The sequence below is a fragment of the Gopherus flavomarginatus genome, chromosome 8 (assembly GCF_025201925.1).
Source record: "Gopherus flavomarginatus isolate rGopFla2 chromosome 8, rGopFla2.mat.asm, whole genome shotgun sequence".
Taxonomy (NCBI): Eukaryota; Metazoa; Chordata; order Testudines; family Testudinidae; genus Gopherus; species Gopherus flavomarginatus.
In genome coordinates, this window is record NC_066624.1 from 109,357,888 (window position 1) to 109,375,502 (window position 17,615).

The 17,615-nt window shown below is 51.1% G+C and overlaps 1 protein-coding gene across 9 annotated transcripts in view; it reads left to right on the forward strand.

The window, feature by feature from the left end:
• The window catches only part of RUBCN (rubicon autophagy regulator), a 60,753-nt gene that overhangs the window by 18,805 nt on the left and 24,333 nt on the right, over nt 1–17,615 (forward strand). For 5 of the 9 annotated variants that reach the window (XM_050963775.1, XM_050963776.1, XM_050963780.1 and 2 more), the window contains exons 3-11: nt 1,414–1,497; nt 6,192–6,351; nt 7,911–8,017; nt 9,102–9,258; nt 10,785–11,348; nt 12,214–12,258; nt 14,988–15,083; nt 15,610–15,725; nt 17,401–17,602. In XM_050963775.1, coding sequence (XP_050819732.1) covers nt 1,414–1,497; nt 6,192–6,351; nt 7,911–8,017; nt 9,102–9,258; nt 10,785–11,348; nt 12,214–12,258; nt 14,988–15,083; nt 15,610–15,725; nt 17,401–17,602 — 1,531 coding nt within the window. Of the gene's footprint in view, nt 1–1,413; nt 1,498–6,191; nt 6,352–7,910; nt 8,018–9,101; nt 9,259–10,784; nt 11,349–12,213; nt 12,259–14,987; nt 15,084–15,609; nt 15,726–17,400; nt 17,603–17,615 lie in introns of those variants that run through there. The other 4 variants (XM_050963778.1, XM_050963781.1, XM_050963783.1 and 1 more) reach the window with 2 other exon arrangements.

Consider the following 17,615-nt stretch of genomic DNA (forward strand, 5'->3'; position numbering starts at 1 on the left):
CTGCGCTGCTTTCCCAACGGGCAGAACAGTGATCCGCTCCCCATTGCTGTCGTGCAGTGTCACCTTGGTGCTCCATGGGGCCAAGGTCGTTATGGCGATGAGCCCCCTTGGCTTGGCCAGGCAGAACTTCCTGTCTCCCGCTTTGCCGGACTCTGAACGGCTCTGCCCTGCTTGGATTGCGCTTCGCTGTGCTAAGGTCAGATATGCCCAGGCTCCCAGCCGAACCTGCAAATAGGTGGACTTTGTGGAGGGTCTTGCGTTAACCTCTTCACTGCCAGTCCTCTCCTCCAACTGCTCTCCTCTTGCAAGCTCCCTCCCCTTGAAAATCGGTGGACAGCTGGGCTGTTCCTTGCCTGTCTGGCAGGGCAGGAGGTGCGTCCTGCAGAGGGTTTGAGCAGCAGTGCAGGTGCTTGGTGCCAGCCTCCTCCTTTTGTTGGTACCCGTGGCAGTGGATTAATGAATAACCCTCTCCCCTTCACACCAGACCGCTGTGCAATTGCTGTGCTTTGGCTTTTTCCTGTCCATATTCTTCCTCTCTTTTTATGGCCTCTTTCTCTTTCGCTTTCTCTTTTCCTTTTTTTTCCTTTTCTCGTTTTGTTGCTCCCTATGCCTGTTTGCAAAAAGGCTCCGGGCTGCTGAGTGCCAGGGGCCATCCACTGATGGTTCTTCAGGGGCCCTGGTGGGCTGTGTTGCAAGCTGAGACACAGACAGTACCAGTGCGCTGATCCTGCAGCCCTGTGCCTGAGAATTGCTCCTATGGCCGGCTGTGTGAGGAAGGTTTGCTGCAAGAGCAGGCAGAGGAGGTGTAGTTCAGTAAGCTGCTCACCACTTCCCCCCAGAGCAGCATGTTTGCAGTGGGGCCTGAGAGCTGGCTCTGGGGTCATGCAGATCCCGGGCCCTGCTGCTCATCTCCTGCCCTGTCTCCCCCAGAGCAGGCTATTGCACCTCAGGGGTGGGAAACGCTAAGTTACTCCATAGTCGTTCAGTGGAATGTGCTGGCACTGAAAGCACTGGGTGTCCTGCTGGCATGGCTGACTCATCCACATCCTGCATGTGTTAGGAACGGGTTAATGAGTTTATGCTCCCCACGTACCTGTGAGGCAGGGCAGTGATTTATCCCCATGTTACAGATAGGGAATGGAGGCACAGAGACGCTTGCCCAAGGCCACGCAAGGAAGTCTGTGACAGAGCCAGGAATTGAATCCAGGTCTCCTAATGCCCTAACCACTGGGCCACCCTTCTTCTCTCTGACCCGTATCAACGCCTGCAAGTGACTCTGCGCTGTCAGCTGAGCGGTGCGGTGACCTCACGAGAGGCTGCCGAAGGTCGCGTTAACTGCACGGGTCGCTCAGCACCTGTCAGCGTTGTGGCGGGGTTTATCAGGCGGAGTCTAACTGTGTGTTTTCCGGGCAGGTGTACTGCAGGCAGAAGGATTACTGGCAGTTTGTGAAAGACATCCGCCGACTGAGCCCGCGCTCTGCTCATCACGTGGAGAAGGTGAGTTCTGGCGGGGTTGGGATTGGAGGACGGAGCTGGCTTGGAGGTCTCAAGGCTGCTGCTTTCCTTGGCCAGCCAAGCGTGACTCGGGTGCACAGTTTGGTTCTCACGATTAACTAAGTGACTAATGCGTTAGGCTGCAGCTTACCTGCCATAGAGCAGCTGGGACACCCTGGCAGGGGAGTGCACAGAATATCGGGGTTGGAAGGGACCTCAGAAGGTCATCTAGTCCCACCCCCTGCTCAAAGCAGGACCAATCTCCAACTAAATCATCCCAGCCAGGGCTCTGTCAAGCCTGACCTTAAAAACCTCTAAGGATGGAGATTCCATTCAGGGGCGGCTCCAGGCACCAGCATGCCAAGTGCATGCCTGACGCGGAAGCCACGGGGGGCGCTCTGCCGGTCGCCATGAGGGCAGCAGGCAGGTTGCCTTCAGCAGCATGCTTGCGGAGGGTCCGCTGGTCCCCCGGCTTCAGCGGATCTCCCGCAGGCGCGCCGCCGAATCCGCGGACCAGGGACCTCCTGCAGGTAAGCTGCCGAAGGCCACCTGCCTGCCGTGCTTGGGGTGGCAAAATACCTAGAGCCGCCCCTGATTCCACCACCTCCCTGGGTAACCCATTCCACTGCTTCACCACCCTCCTATTGAAATAGTATTTTCTAATATTCAACCTAGACCTCCCCAACTGCAACTTGAAACCATTACTCCTTGTTCTGTCATCTGCTACCGCTGAGAACAGTCTAGATCCATCCTCTTTGGAACCCCCCTTCAGGTAGCTGAAAGCAGCTATCAAATCCCCCCCCCCCATTCTTCTCTTCTGCAGACTAAACAATCCCAGTTCCCTCAGTCTCTCCTCATAAGTTATGTGCTCCAACCCCCTAATCATTTTTGGTGCCCTCTGCTGGACTCTTTCCAATTTTCCCCCATCCTCCTTGTAGCGTGTTGCCCAAAACTGGACACAGTACTCCAGATGAGGCCTCACCAATGTCCAATAGAGGAGAATGATCACGTCCCTCGATCTGCTGGCAGTGCCCCTACTTATACAGCCCAAAATGCCGTTCACTTCCTTGGAGTGATCCTCTTGTCTTGCTTTGACAGATTGAGGGAGGAGACATTTTGTTATAATCCCTCTATCATGTTTAATTTGTGAGTGAATTCAGTGCCCTATAAACTAAGGGAGATGATCAGAAGTATGCAGCCTCATATTCTGTACAAGCTGCATCCCAGAAGGCTTGGCAGAGTTCAATCCAAGACCATGGATGACACGTGCTCTGTGAGAAACAGGTTTTTGGTCCCTCATTCCTCAGAGTCATTTGCAGCTCCTTCACTAACTGCTACCACAGCTGGCACCAATTGCCCCCGCTTTGTCCTAAACACTTCATACAAAACCTAAAACAGTGTCATGTGCTTTGAGGTCATGAAATATGGCATAGCTCTTGATAGACAAAAGACCATGTCCTTTCTCCAAAGAGCATGCAGCCTCAGCTGGGACCCCATGCTGAGAGATGGGGATAAGCACTAGGGGAGAGGGGCTACAGCAACTGGACTGTACCACCGTTCAGATCAGGGACGCTTTGTCATTTCTGATGATGCTGTTGCTAAGTGGCAAGACTAGGCCTCGGACCAGGTCAAGGATGGGGCGTAAACTCTGGCCAGTCAAGTGTAAAAGAATAATGGGGCCAGCCAAAAAAGAATTTGAAGAGCACCAAAGACCCAAAAACTAACAGGAACATTTTGTAAGTAAATCAGAAGTGGGAAGCCTGCTAAACAATCAGTGAGGCCTGGAGAGTAGAGATGCTAATGGTGCACTCAAGGAAGACAAGGCCATTGCAGAGAAACTAAGCGAATTATTTGCATCAGTCTTCACTGCAGAGGATGCGAGGGGAGGTTTCCACACCTGAGCGGTTCTATTTAGGTAACAGCTCTGAGGAACTGTCAATAGAGGAAGTTTTGGAACAAATAGTAAGTCACCAGGACCAGATGGGATTCACCCAAGAGTTCTGAAGGAACTCAAATATGAAATTGCAGAACTACTAACTGTGGTTTGTAACCCATCATTTAAATCAGCTTTTGTACCAGATGACTCGAGGATAGCTAATGCGGTGCCAATTTTTAAAAAAGGCTCCAGAATTCATCTCAGCTATTACAGCCTAACTTCAGCACCAGGGAAATTGGTTGAAACTAAGAACAGAATAATCGGACATATAGATGAATGTGATTTGTTGGGGGAATACTCAACATGGGTTTTGTAAAGTTAAATTATGTCTCACCAGTCTATTAGAATTCTCTGTGGGGGTCAACAAACATATATGGGTGTGGATGATTCCAGGGATGTCGTATACGTAGACTTTCAGAAAGCCTTTGACAAGCTCTTTAGCAAAGTAAGCAGTTCTGGGAGAAGAGAGAAGGATCTCTCATGGATCAGTAACTGGTAACGACCAGAAACAAAGGGTAGGAATAAATGGTCAGTTTTCAGAATGGAGAGGGGTAAATAGTGGTGTCCCCTAGGGGTCAGTACTGGGACCGGTCCTGTTCAACATATTCATAAATTATTTGGAAAAAGGGGTAAGCCGTGAGGTGGCAAAATTTGCAGATAATACAAATTTACTCAAGTTAATTACATTCAATGCAGACTGCAAAGAGTTACAAAGGGATCTCACAAAACAGAGTGACTGGGCAACTAAGAGGGGCTATGTCAAGGTTCCTCCCCCACTCTGAACTTTAGGGTACAGATGTGGGGACCTGCATGGACACTTCTAAGCTTAATTACTAGCTTAGATCTGGTAACTCTGCCACCATCCAGAAATTTCAGTATCTGGATCACTTCCTGTCCCCGCAAACCTTCCCCTCCCTGGGCAGCCTTGAGAGGCTTCACCAAGTTCCTGGTGAACACAGATCCAACCCCTTAGGTCTTAACACAAGGAGAATTTAACCTTTCCCCCACCAATTCCTGGTGACTCCAGATTCAATCCCCTTGGATCTTAAAACAAGGAAAAATCAATCAGGTTCTTAAAAAGAGAGCTTTTAATTAATGAAAGGAAGAGGTAAAAATGATCTCTGTAAAATCAGGATGGAAAATTATTTACAGGGTAATCAGATTCATATAGCCCAGAGGAACCCCCTCTAGCCTTAGGTTCAAAGTTACAGCAAACAGAGGTAAAATCCTCTCAGCAAAAAGGAACATTTGCAAGTTGAGAAAACAGAAATAAGACTAACACGCCTTGCCTGGCTGTTACTTACAAGTTTGAAACATGAGAGACTGATTCAGAAAGATTTGGAGAGCCTGGATGGATGTCTGGTCCCTCTTAGTCCCAAGAGTGACCAACCCCCAAAACAAAGAGCAAAAACAAAAGACTTCCCCCCCACCAAGATTTGAAAGTATCTTGTCCCTTTATTGGTCCTCTGGTCAGGTGTCAGCCAGGTTTACTGCGCTTCTTAACCCTTTACAGGTAAAAGAGACATTAACACTTAACTATCTGTTTATGACACATACAAATTTACTCAAGTTAGTTACATTCAGTGCAGACTGCAAAGAGTTACAAAGGGATCTCACAAAACAGGGTGACTGGGCAACTAAGAGGGGCTATGATAGAGGTCTATCAAATCTTGTGGAGAAAGTAAATAAGGAAGTGTTATTTACTCCTTCTCATAACACAAGAACTAGGGGGTCACCCAATGAAATTAATAGGTAGCAGGTTAAAAACAAACAAAAGGAAGTACTTTCCCACATAATCCACAATCAGCCTTTGGAACTCATTGCCAGGGGATGTTGTGAAGGTCAAAAGTATAACTGGGTTTAAAAAAGGATTAGATAAATTCATGGAGGAAAGATCTATCGATAGCTGTTAACCTGGATGGGCAGGGATGGAACAACATACTCTGAGTGTCCGTAGCCTTTGTTGGTCAGAAGCTGGGAGTGGATGATGAGAGAGATCACTCGATTGCCTGTTCTCCCAGTCTGTATTCAAGCCCAAATTAATGATACGCTGCTACCTCAATAGAATGCCACCTGATATATCACGAATTTGGATATAGTACGGTAAAGCAGTGCTCCGAGGGGGGCGGGGCCGTGCACTCTGGTGGATCAAAGCAAGTATATAATACGGTTTCACCTATAACGCGGTAAGATTTTTTTGGCTCCCAAGGACAGTGTTATATCAAGGTAGAGGTGTATCTAGTTTGAATATTCAAAAACCAGTAGGAGAACACTTCAACCTCTCTGGTCACTCAGTAACAGACTTAGAGGTGGCAATTTTGCAACAGAAAAGCTTCAGAAACAGACTCCTGCTGAGCTTGAATTATGTGCAAACCAGATACCATTAATTTAGGCTTGAATAGAGGTTGGGAGTGGCTATGTCATTACACAAATTGAATCTATTTCCCCAGGTTAAGTATCCTCACACCTTTTTGCTAACTGTCTGAAATGGGCCATCTTGATTCTCACTACAAAAGGGGGTTTTCTCCTGCTGATAATAGCTCATCTTCATTAATGAGCTTCTTAGAGCTGGTATGGCAACTCCCACCTTTCCATGTTCTCTGTATGTGTATATGTCTCCATTCTATGCATCTGATGAAGTGGGCTGTAGCCCAGGAAAGCTTATGCTCAGATAAATTTGTTAGTCTCTAAGGTGTCACACGTACTCCTGTTCTTTTCACTAATCTCTATCTGACTTGACGTGTGGGGTGTCCATTTCCAGTTCATCAGCCTGCACGAGAATGGGCAGCCAAGTGCAGATGGCGTAGGTGATCAAGCCATAGCGGAGCTGTGGCTACAGCACAGTCTGCAGTTCCACTGCCTCTCCGCACAGCTGAAGCCACTGCTTGAGAACAGACAGTACATCAGGAAATTCTACACAGGTAAACAGCACCGTGGAGACAATCTCTTTTCCCCCCGTGAGAATATCTAGGCGTACCCTTCTCTCCAGCCACGGACACAAGCTTTGGTAGCACATAGAATGTTGGGATGGGCAAGGGTAGGAAATCCTGTAGTCCAGGGAATGCCAGGGGGTGGGGGATTCCATAACGTGTAATGTGGTGGGGGATTAGGTTTCCTTATAGCGCTGCTAGGGATCAGTTCAATGATCTTTACAGTCTAGGAGCCTGTTTCTGGCAATGTCCAATGCCAGGTCCGGCCTCTGAGCAGGTTGGGGCAGCAGAGGTACAAGGCCTGGTTTGTTCCTGAGCCACCTTGTGTCTATCTAGGTTGAAACTAGAGCTGGCTGGGAAGTATTTGATGGAAAGCTTTTTTGTTGGAAAATACCGATTCATCAGAACCAAAACTCTTCACCGGAAAGGGTCAGTTTCGGTGAATTGCCCATTTCGAGCATTGTTTGCAAAAGTGTGTCAGAATTGTCAGCTTTCAGAGCGGCAGTCAGGTTTGCTGATACAGAACTGTTAGTCTGTATCACCAAAAACAATGAGGAGACCTTGTAGCACCTCAGAGCCTAACAAATTTATTTGGGCATAAGCTTTTGTGGGCTAAAACCCATTTTGACATTTTTCTAAACAAATAATTTCATTTTTTGGCTCAAAATGACTTGTTTAGAATTTTAAGTTATTTTGTGTGTGTGGGGGGTTGTATGTGAAGTAAAATAAAGGTAGAAAATGGAATGTTTTGATCTGATCCAAATTTTTTTCAGATTTTTTGTTTGCAAAAATTGGAGACTTTGACTTTTCCTCCCAATTTGAGAGGGAAAATGATTTTAAATGATAAATTCTGGCAGGACGGGAAAACTGTTTCCCACTGGCTCTAATTCAAACAAAGGAACCAAAAGGCTTTGGCATAACAAGAAGGTCAAACAGGAATATCGCAGCTCAGGATTGGCCACTGGGCCTGGAGTGCTGCCTTGTCCAGGGACTCTGCCCCTGAGCCCTGGGTACCAGCTTAGGGCCTGTTCCAATGCCCATTGAAGTCACTGGCACCTTTCCAATGGATTTCACTGGGCTTTGTGTCCACCACTGGCCCTTTTTCCATGGACTTCAGCTGGCTTTGTATCCAGCACTTACAGAGCTTCCCAGATGCTCTCTGAGAACCTGACTAGCCTGGCAATACTCAGCCCTGCTTGCTACTTGTACAGCCATGTGAGAGAACCCCTTGCCTGTTGCCTAGGACAGCTGTTGCCCTGGGAGGGGTGGGTGTCTGTCTGCCTGATCCCATATGATCATGCCCAGATGATCGGCATCTTATCCTAGCTAGCGTGGCAGCAGAGAGGCTGTTCTGCAATTGTTCTGTCTGGTGCAAAGGAGCTGGCCAAGGCTCTGGCTCAGGGAGGGACTGGGAGGTTGTCTCCAGTGTCATGTAATAAATTGCACGGTCCCCATTGCATCATACCACAAATCCCTGTCTGCCGAGGGCAGCAGTGGGGTGTCGTGGATCTCACTAGTGTGACCAACCTTCAGCTGCTGCCTGCTTCCAGATGCTGCCTTCCTGCTCAGTGACGCCCACGTCACAGCCATGTTACAGTGCCTGGAGGCCGTGGAGCAGAACAACCCCAGACTTCTGGCTCAGATTGACACGTCCATGGTGAGAAGGGCCCCTGCTTTGTCTCCATCTCTCCCTGCTGAAGGGTGGTTCCCTCGCACAGTGTTTCATGCAGAGCGCACGCAGCCCTTTGGAGAAGGTTTTTACTCCTTGGCTGGGTTCCTTGCAGAAGGGGCTAGAAGAGAGATGGGAAACAGCTGATTTAGGAGCTGGCTTCTCTGCAGGTGATGCCTGTGTGATGTTGAAGACAGGCTGCAGTGGGCATGGGAGTGTTTTGTTTAATGGAGTTGGACATTCAGGGCTCACACTGGGTCACGTCCTGTTTTGTTTGGCTTCTAAGATCCACATTTTAGTGGGGGGTGGTGGTGGTAGGAACCAGTCATTCCTCTGAAAATATCCTTGAAGTTCTAGGTTTCCTAGGAATAACAGGTGGAATGTGATGTGTGTTACCCGTTCAAATCGTGGCATAGTAACAGGAACCAGGACTGCCACTGGGAGGACACAGATTTACTGTGTATACAGCCTGTTGGGGAGAGGATGGGCTCAGGGCCCAGGAGAGCTGGGTTTTATTTGTGCCTCTGCTGGCATTGACTTCTTTTCCGGCCTTGTGCTGGTCACTTAACCCCTTTGCTAGTTTCCCTGTCTGTACAGCAGGGTGACTAATGCCTCCCCTTCCCACCTCACCCCACCCCGTTCTCTGCAAAGAGCTTTGAGGTCTCCAGATGAGAAGCCCTGGTGACTGTTTATTAAATTGTGGCTGTGTTCTGTCCGCTGGATGGCACAGCAGGATTGACGGCGCTGTGCGCGTCAGGTCCCTCCGCTGGCCCTGGATCATCACACTGAAAGCCTGGTAGTTTCCACATGGGAGCCTGCTGCTTAACTGAGAACAATGGGCTGGTTCCCTTTTTTACTACGACTTTTTCACCCTCTAGTAGAGAGCTGGCAGCATCCCCCCTGACACCAGAGCTGCAGCTGTCCTCCCTGGTTAGTAACAGGCACTCACGCTGGGCACTGCTTGTTGATTCCTCTTTGACTCAACAGTTGTTGCTTTCAGGGCTCCGTGTCTGCTTCTCTTTGTTGCTTAACACTGTAGCTCTGGTTTATTAACAGTGCTGCCTCTGTTCAGTTTCTCAGAAGGAGTGAGGCCCCACTGCCTGTGACGAAGAGTCAAAGCCTGACAGCCCTCCCTGGTTCTGTATGTATCCCTCCTATGGACTACACACAGCACAGGTACTTTGGATCCTTCTCCAGTCTGCACCAACCAGCCTCCACCAGCATGTCAGGTAACAGGAGGAGGGGGTTGTGTGTTCCGCTCGTGGGACGCTCAGAATGCTACTCACTCTCTTCCATACAGGGTGTGTTTGCAGAGTGCATAGTTCAGGATAGATCTATCCTGAAAAGTCAGGTCCTGCAGTAACGTGTGTGTCGCTCAGGATTCCTGAGCAACCCTACTGCAAGCTACTGTAGCCTTTATTGGTTATGGGATTGACTAATATTGATAACCCCTTTTAAACTCTAGTGTTAGGCAAAAGTCTAGCTCCTCTGGTATTTAAAACATTAGGGCTAATGCCACCAGGTGGCCTAGCATCATTGTTGGAGATCTGAGGAGCGTGGGGGAAACAAGCATCTCATTTAATCAGATCAGCTAGAACCCCCCAATTAACATAACTGTGCATAGACTGCAATGATTAGAAGAAACCACCTCCAGCCCCAACGTTCCCAATAACACACACATCTCCTGATGGAAGCCTGAAGAATGGTGCAGTGGCCAGCTTCTGTGGAGGGTCAGGAAACTGACCTCCAGCCATCTGCCAGCTTGTATGGATAAGAAGTTACGTATATGCCCCCACAAGCTCATTAATATGCATGAGGGTTAAACCCCCTTATGTCCATCTTTGGAACTGTCCCCCGGATAATATTGGAGGACTTGTCACGTGATAGGCTACTTGGATAGTTCCTCTTTCAACTTATTAACATTTATGTCCCCTTATCACTGTGGCAACATGCAGTTATCTTAAGGAACTCTCTAACAGTTCACCCCTGCTGTCAATGGTCATCTTGTGATGTCTACTGATCTCTTCTAGACACGATCATCCAAACTCAGCAGTTATTATTCAAAACCTCAGCGTACAAACATAGACACAAGCTCAGCAGATTTATTATTAACTTACTTATGCTAATATATCTTTATAACATGGCTAACTTATCCTAAAGCCTAATTTGGCTAAGCTAAATATCTGACAGGCCTAAGTCCATAGGTTTCTTACATTTCAGCTTTAAATCTTAAGCTGTATGTTTTGTTTGTTTGTTTTTTAGCCTGTTACCTAACAGGTATTAGTCTCTTGTATTCTAGTATTTTAATAGATTAATTTATTAATTACAAGTTATGCTACTGTGGCCATGCAGAGCCCTGCCCACTCGAGCAATTGATGATAACATGCCAGAACTTCCCAAACTACTGCACAGTAAAAGTAGGTTTTGTGCCTGGCCCTCCTGCACCACCTGACAACAGCAAACCAGTGTTCCTGTGTGTCCCAGCCTTCCTGAGCAACCCTGCAATAACATCCCAGTGTGGTGGATGGAAATGAAGCATCAGTGAGGACATGGGCCTTGGTTTTCAGCTTCCAGCACACGCCTGGAAGGCCAAGGGGAGTGGTGGGGAGGAAGGGATTTTTAATAAAACCAGCGATTCCTTGACCGTGCCCTCCTGCGCTGGGTTTGTTGGTGTCTGTGTTGAGCCATGCGCTTGTTGCCCTCGTCTGGTCTGTTGTGCACTTGTGTGTGACCTCTCCCTCCCACCTCTGTCCAGACAGGAGACTAGCAAGCTCCTCCGTGAGCAGCAGCACAAGCCAGCCTCTGGAAAATGCCCTGTACAATGTATCCCTCTTGCTGCCTGAGGACAGATCCCTTCTGGGCCAAACTGGCCTCCCCCGGCTCAGTGCTTCCTCTCCCAGAGACGACGACTCTTCAGTCAGCGAGATGAGCACCAGCACTGTGACCAGCCAGAGCGAGGACCCCTGGGCGGGTAGCCAGGATGACACCCAGAGCGATGCCAATGACGGGCCGGAGTATCTGGCCATTGGGAACCTGGGGCGGCGGGGCCGGGCCTGTAGCAACCAGAGCAGCGCCAGCAGTAGCACCACCAACAGCAACAAGAGCAGCAGTTCCAACCTGTTCTCATCCAGCAGCTCCCAGAAGCCAGAGTCCATCTCCTCCTTGGAAGACCAGGGTGCGAGCGGCGGCAGCCGGGGGATGAGCCTCTTGCGCAGGTCCAGCTTTTCGGAGGGGCAGACATCAACCCCCCAAGGGATCCTTAAGAGAAGCCATGCACGCTCGCACTCTGATACCAACGTGGCCTCTGGGAAAACTCCTGGTAATGATGGGGCGGCGTTTGGGGAGGGATTTGGTGGGTGGGACGTTGATCTCGGGACAGGCATCATCATCGGTGTTGTGCATCGTTAGGGGGTGATCTGAGCACTGGGCGAGGAGGAAGGGAACGAGCTAATTAAAGGCCTTGCAATGTTCTCTTCCAGTGGAGCTTGGGTACCTGAAGTTAGCTGCTGGCCTGGCCTTGGGCAGTGCCTGGAATAGGCAAGGAGGGATGCACGTGCAGCTAGTTAGGGAAGTCCGGCCTCTGCTCTTTTGCTTTTCCATTGCACAGAGAGCTCTCTGCATTCCCAGAGACGGAGAGGGAAGTTTCCTGTCTCCCCCAGCAGAACTCTGGGACACAGCCCTGAACACCCAGCAACCCCTGCCTTGGTGTCTAGCCTCACTTCCCTTGGTCAGCTGGCGGAAGATGTTGACTTACCCCTCTCTCCCCGCCTTGCTAAGGGGTTACGAACTGGCAGCACTGCTATGGTGCTAGCCTCGCTGCCCCCGGAGGGACTCCTTGAACCTTCTCTCCAGGATCTCATCCGAACTGCAGATATGGCCCTGGCTGGGACAGTTCCGTGTTGTAACTGTAGAACCATCATCTGGTTCGATTGGCAGAACAGACTGGATGCGTGTGTTCCCTTAACAGCTCCCCTTTGTAGGGGTGAGTGGTGGGCCTTTTGGGGCCTCTTTGGTTGGGTAATGGGGGGCCAGGCTGCTTCCCAAGGGGACACCCCTTCAGGGCTGAGGTGCTGCCTTCAGGTAGAGAACGGGGCTCCTGTCTTGGTATGTAACCAGTCTCTCTCTCTCTGTTTTCTCTTCCTTCCGTAATGCTCTCCTCTTCCTCCTCCTCGCTGTCTGCCCAGGAGGTCTCAGGGATATCACCATTATAATAGAAGATCCAGTGGCAGGTTTGGGAGCCCTTAGACACCCTCTCATCAGTGATCATTGCATTGAGTTCAGGATTTCCATTATCACATTGGTGTCAACTTAGAAAGGCTGCTCCTTCCCTGAGTCGCTGATGGTGCTTTGAGGGAGCCCCAGGTTTATGCATGTGACCTAAATGAGGATCCCTGCTTGGTTTGGGGCCATAACATGCTGGACCAGGAATTGCACCTGGCTTTCCTGCATGGCACTATGTGGCGTTTTCTGATAAGCCCCTGGATTGGCTCCCATCCTCTCCCCTTTGCTTTGGAAACCAGGCTAGATCGTACCCCTTGTGCGGGGCTAAGGGATAGGGAGGGATAGCCCATACTTCTGAATAGTCAGCAATTCTTTCCCTTTGCCCAGTGGGAGGATATCCGATTAACAGAGCTGGGAGCAGCATTTCCTCGGGCACGTGGTGCTCTCAATACCAAGCACTTTGCCCACAGCTGTGGTGTAGTGCTCAGATCAGACTCTTGGGTTCTCGTCTGGGCTCAGATTTGCTGTATGAACCAGGGAAAGTTGTTTTACGACCCAATTTACACAGAGTTGCAGGTGCTCAGTATCTCAGAAACCAGGCCACTCACCTGTATGCTTCAGGTCGCCTTCCCCTCCATAAAATGGGGATTATTACTTCTGGGAAATAGGAAGGCTTGAACCATTAATGTTTGCGAAGCCCTATGAGTTCCTTGGCTAGAAATACTGAGCATATTATCCGAGCAGTCTGCAAAGGTGTCCCAGGTGGGGCGTACTGGCAGATGCACCAGGCCATGCCAGCTGTTCATACAGAATCTCTGCAACATTCTGTCCCCTTCCAACCTTGCTTGCTGCAGCACTTGCTCTCCATGGAGCTGGCAGGTTACGATGCCTGGCTTCTGTGGGCTCTCAGAAGACCTGCCTCAGCTTACTGTGTAGTGGTGGTGGTGGTGCTGCTCTCAGAGAACTGGCAGCTCCCCTAGGGTTTGGAGATCAGCTCTATGCACTCAGCCAGGCAGTGGCCCTGAGGCTGTTTCGGTGCCAGTTTTTGGTGGCTCTTTGCTCTGTGGCAGATGAGTTCTTGGAACCTTGTGCTTGAGCAGGGGTTGTCTGCTGAGTTCTGGGGATTTGTAATGAGATATGGAGCGTCTGCCTCTAGAATACTGGTTCAAACCCCATCCAGGTCAGGGGTGGTCACCTGAAAGCTGTTTTATGGCCTCAGGGAAATGATTTGGTCTCACCTGGTAGCTACCTCCCAGCTGGCACTGATCAGTCTCTGGAGACTGAGCCCCCTCACACCCGGGGTTAAAGCATGGTTGCCGGGCAGCATGGGGGGAGCTTGCCCAGCAGCTGCTTGTGCTTTGCATAAAGCCGGCCAGTCCCCAGGCCTGTGGGTCTGATCCTTGCACCAGCACTACACTCGTTCAGCAGGAGAGGCATTCTCAGTCTCGCGTGCCCTGGAGCCATAAGCGTGGGACTGGGGGAGCGGTACGACGTGGCAGTGCGAGCTGCTCTGCCGGTTGAGTTGACACCAGTGGTCCCTTCCCTGTTCCCAGTGCCTGGAGCTATTGCATGTTCCACATCACACGTGTCCAGTCTCATTGCTCTCCCCATTCCCTTGTGTGTGTTCCGTTGTCATTTTCATGCCAGCGACAGCCAAGGGCTTCCTTTCTGGGATCAGTCAGTCCTCAAGTCATTTGGTCTCTGCAGCAACTCATCCGATCCCACGGGCCAGCTCACGGGGATGCAGCTCCCGCAGGTGTTCACCTCTGATTAGGCCGGCTAGAGGCAGTCCCTCGAAGAGCTCTGCCCGTGTGAGGACGTGAATTGTGTCACGTGTGTGTGCGGAGGGTGGGGCGTCGGGCGTAGCACGTATAGGTCACCTTCACAACCCTTTCGTGCTCTGCTGGCTGCAGGGATCCGAGTCCTTAGGCCCTGGCTGCTGCAAAGTCAGGGACTCCAATGTGCATGGAAGGCTCTGTTCTTCCCAGCTATAATCAGAGGCTAGAGGGAGTTGGCGATCACCTCCTCCCACTGATTCCCCCCCACATTGTCCTAGGCATCCTCCAGGACCGCTGAGTCCCCAGGATCCTATTGCTCTTACCCTAGCCACTCGCCCTGTGGCCCAGCAGGGCCATCTGGGGGTTCCTCTCTGCCAGAGGGGGCGCTGCTGAAGGCTAGGAGGTGCAGTGTGCTCCCCGACTCTGGGCTGAGTGCTCCAAACAGGTTCTGTTGTATTTCCCAGTCCTGCCACCACAAAAGCGAGTGAGCAAGGCCTCCTGCCTAGTTCAGCCCCTGTCCTCTGCTGCATTAGATGGAGGAACAAATGACTTCTGCACTTCCCAGGCTCATGCACGCTGTCCCGTTGTCCCTCTCCTCCAGAGGGCAAGGGAGCAGCAGCTCTTGGAGATCAATCCTGGCAAGCTGTGAATTGCTGCCTGTTGTTTGCCAACTTGCCTTTTAGCTGCCTGAAGTGCCTTGCCCCGGGACTGCCCCCTCCTGGAACTGGCCTGGATACAATATAGTTCTCTGCCCCCTTTCTCCCTGGAGACCAGCTGACTTCTCTTCTCCTCCCTTTGACTCCTTTTCTATTGTTTTTTCCTTTTTGGGGGTGGGTGGGGGGTATGTTCTCGTGATGTCCTGTTTGCTCCCTTCCACTGTGTCCCGAGGGGCTGGGGTTAATCACCCGGATGGGCCCTTCTGCTATTGACGAGCATCCTTCCTCTTGTCTCTCTCAAAGAATCCCAGGGTGATGCCTTGAGGGTGCCGGGTCATGTCTCCAGCTCCACCCAGAGCAGCGAAGTGAGCACGCCCAGCTCCCTCTACATGGAATACGGTGAGTTGAGAAGGGGTGAGTGGAAACGGTTAACCACTGATACGGCTGGGTTCAGGTGCTGGGTCCTCGCATGTTTGCAGGGCAGCTTTTGACTGTGCACATGTGGGGATTTGCACATGAGTATGGTGTCTCGTGTGTGTCTGAGGCCAGTGCTCTGAAATCTCTGCCTCTCTCTAAATCTAACAGCAGCTGGGAGGGACTGGGGAGCAGCATTGAGTGGCCAAAGTTAAGCATCTGTGATCTCTCACTAGTAGGGATCGGATGAGATTTTGGGATCAGCTGTCCCTCTGCAACCTGCCTACTGTGGGATCTTGCCTCTTCCTCTGAATACTCTGCTGGTGGTCACTGTCAGAGGCTGGATGCTTGACTGACTCTAGCCATGCGTCATCTAGTCTGGCAGTTCCTGCATGACCCCGGGCTGGCTGGGGCTATGTAATGGAATCGTGCCTGGTCCGATCTCTGACTCTTCAGCTTTGTGGGTTTGCAAAATGCCTCTGCCTCATTTGTTTGTCTTTTGCTTTCCTAGATGCTGGCCAGTACCTGAGTTCGGGGGAAGGGATGTTCCGAAGACCCTCGGAAGGACAGTCCCTGATCAGTTACCTGTCTGAGCAGGACTTCGGCAGCTGTGCAGACCTGGAGAAGGTGAGAGATGCAGGGGGATACATGTTCCTTGGTTGCTGGGTCAGTGACTCTGGTTCCACTGGCAAGCAGCCGTACCAGAAAGCCAGTGTTAGTGCTTCAGCGTTTCCAGCCTTAGAGCTGCGCAGAGAACTCGCCGGTCTACTTCTGCACTTGGTTTGCTCTTTGGTGTTGATAGCTCGGGGCTGCAATGCAGCATGAGCTTACTGCCGCTTGCTGGGACTCCCTGTGCTGCGTGCTGCTCTCTTCCCTGAAGTCAGTCCGCTGTTTGCTCCAGCCTTAGGCAGTTGGGAAATTGGGGGGGTGGGGGGGTGATTGGTTCAGGTGTAAGGATGACAGAGCATTTTACCCCTCCGAGTGCAGGTAAGGAACAGTGATGCTCCTCTCTATAAGCCCCATACTGTTCCCTGGCCAACATGATCCTGTGCTGTTTGACTGTACAGAGCCACAATCTGCAACTCGTGTTGAGTTGGGAAAAACCAAAGCCAGCTGCTCTTTTTGGGTGCTGGGTGCCATGTGACCCGCGGGTGTGGAACATTGGAGAGTGGGGCTGTCACAGTGGCAGGGCTAGCAGCACCTCTGTCCCTTCTCTCGTCTTGGAGTGCATCCAGCTCCGATCCAGGGCCTCTAACCCTCCCCTGTCCCAGGGAGGAATCCCCCTCTGAGACTGGGACGTGCTCACAGTGCCCTGCATACACCAACTGCCCTGAAGGCCCAGCTGGGTTTCAGGCTCTTGTCTTTCTTTGCGCTGGGCACTGTGGCCCTGAGAGTGACACCAGCCTCCTTCAGACCAAGCGTTTTTCCTTAGCAGTTAGAATACAACAGGAGAGAGAGAAGGATTTAAAAATACCTGACATACATCTGTCACCCCTAATGTCCTACTGTCCTGTAACGGCGACCCAGGCAGGCCTAGCTTCTTCATGCACCCCTCCAGCTTCGTATCTCTTGGTCTGGATTTTCCCTTTGTCCCTGAAAGAGTCCTCTCAAAGCCAGCCAGGACTCGGTTCTCCACTAGGCTTCTCTCTGCATTAGTGGGCTTGGGCCCCCAGTCAGACCACTCCCATGGGCTACAGGGATCGAGCCCGAGTTGTCAGAGCAAATAGTTCTGACGTCATCCCTCAAGAACTCTGAAGTGGGGTCTGATAGGTGACCATCTTGAGGTGTCCCCTTCCTGTCTGGATCCAGCTGGCCTCCTAGCACAGTGGTTCTCAAGCTTCTTTGGTCACAACCCCTCCCCCCCCTCGCCCCAGGCCTTCTTTGCGACTGTAAGAGTTTACACCCTGATACATTGCAAAAGCAAAACTGCTATTGTGGTCAACGCTTACGATGAAATGTGTGCACTGCGTCGTAACGTACAGTCGGCCATGACGTGTAGGATGCTCGGCAGGCGTAACCGAAATCCATCACAATGCAGAGCGCCCTCTAGAGTCAAATGCGCGGCACCGTTAGGGGGGCTGCCGGTGGGTGCCCACCATTTTTTCCTTGTGGGTGCTCCAGCCCTGCAGCGCCCATGGAGTCAGCGCCTATTAGTGAAGTCTTCCTCTACTGTGGGAAATCTCAGATAGCCGCCTCTACAGGTAGCAGGTCCTGTACTGCGGGGTGTAGGGGATGTAATACTGCATTATGGAGAACCTCAGCTTCCCGGCTCTCTTGCAATGGTTTGGCCTCTGCCTCCCAGGAAAATGCTCACTTCAGCATCTCTGAATCGCTGATTGCCGCCATCGAGCTGATGAAATGCAACGTGATGAACCGGCAGCTGGAGGAGGAGGAAGAAGAGAGTGACAAGGAGATCCAGGAGCTCAAGCAGAAGATTCGCATCCGGCGCCAGCAAATCCGCACCAAACACGTGCTCCCTGCCTACCGGGAGGTGGGCTCCGACAGTGAGTGCTGCTT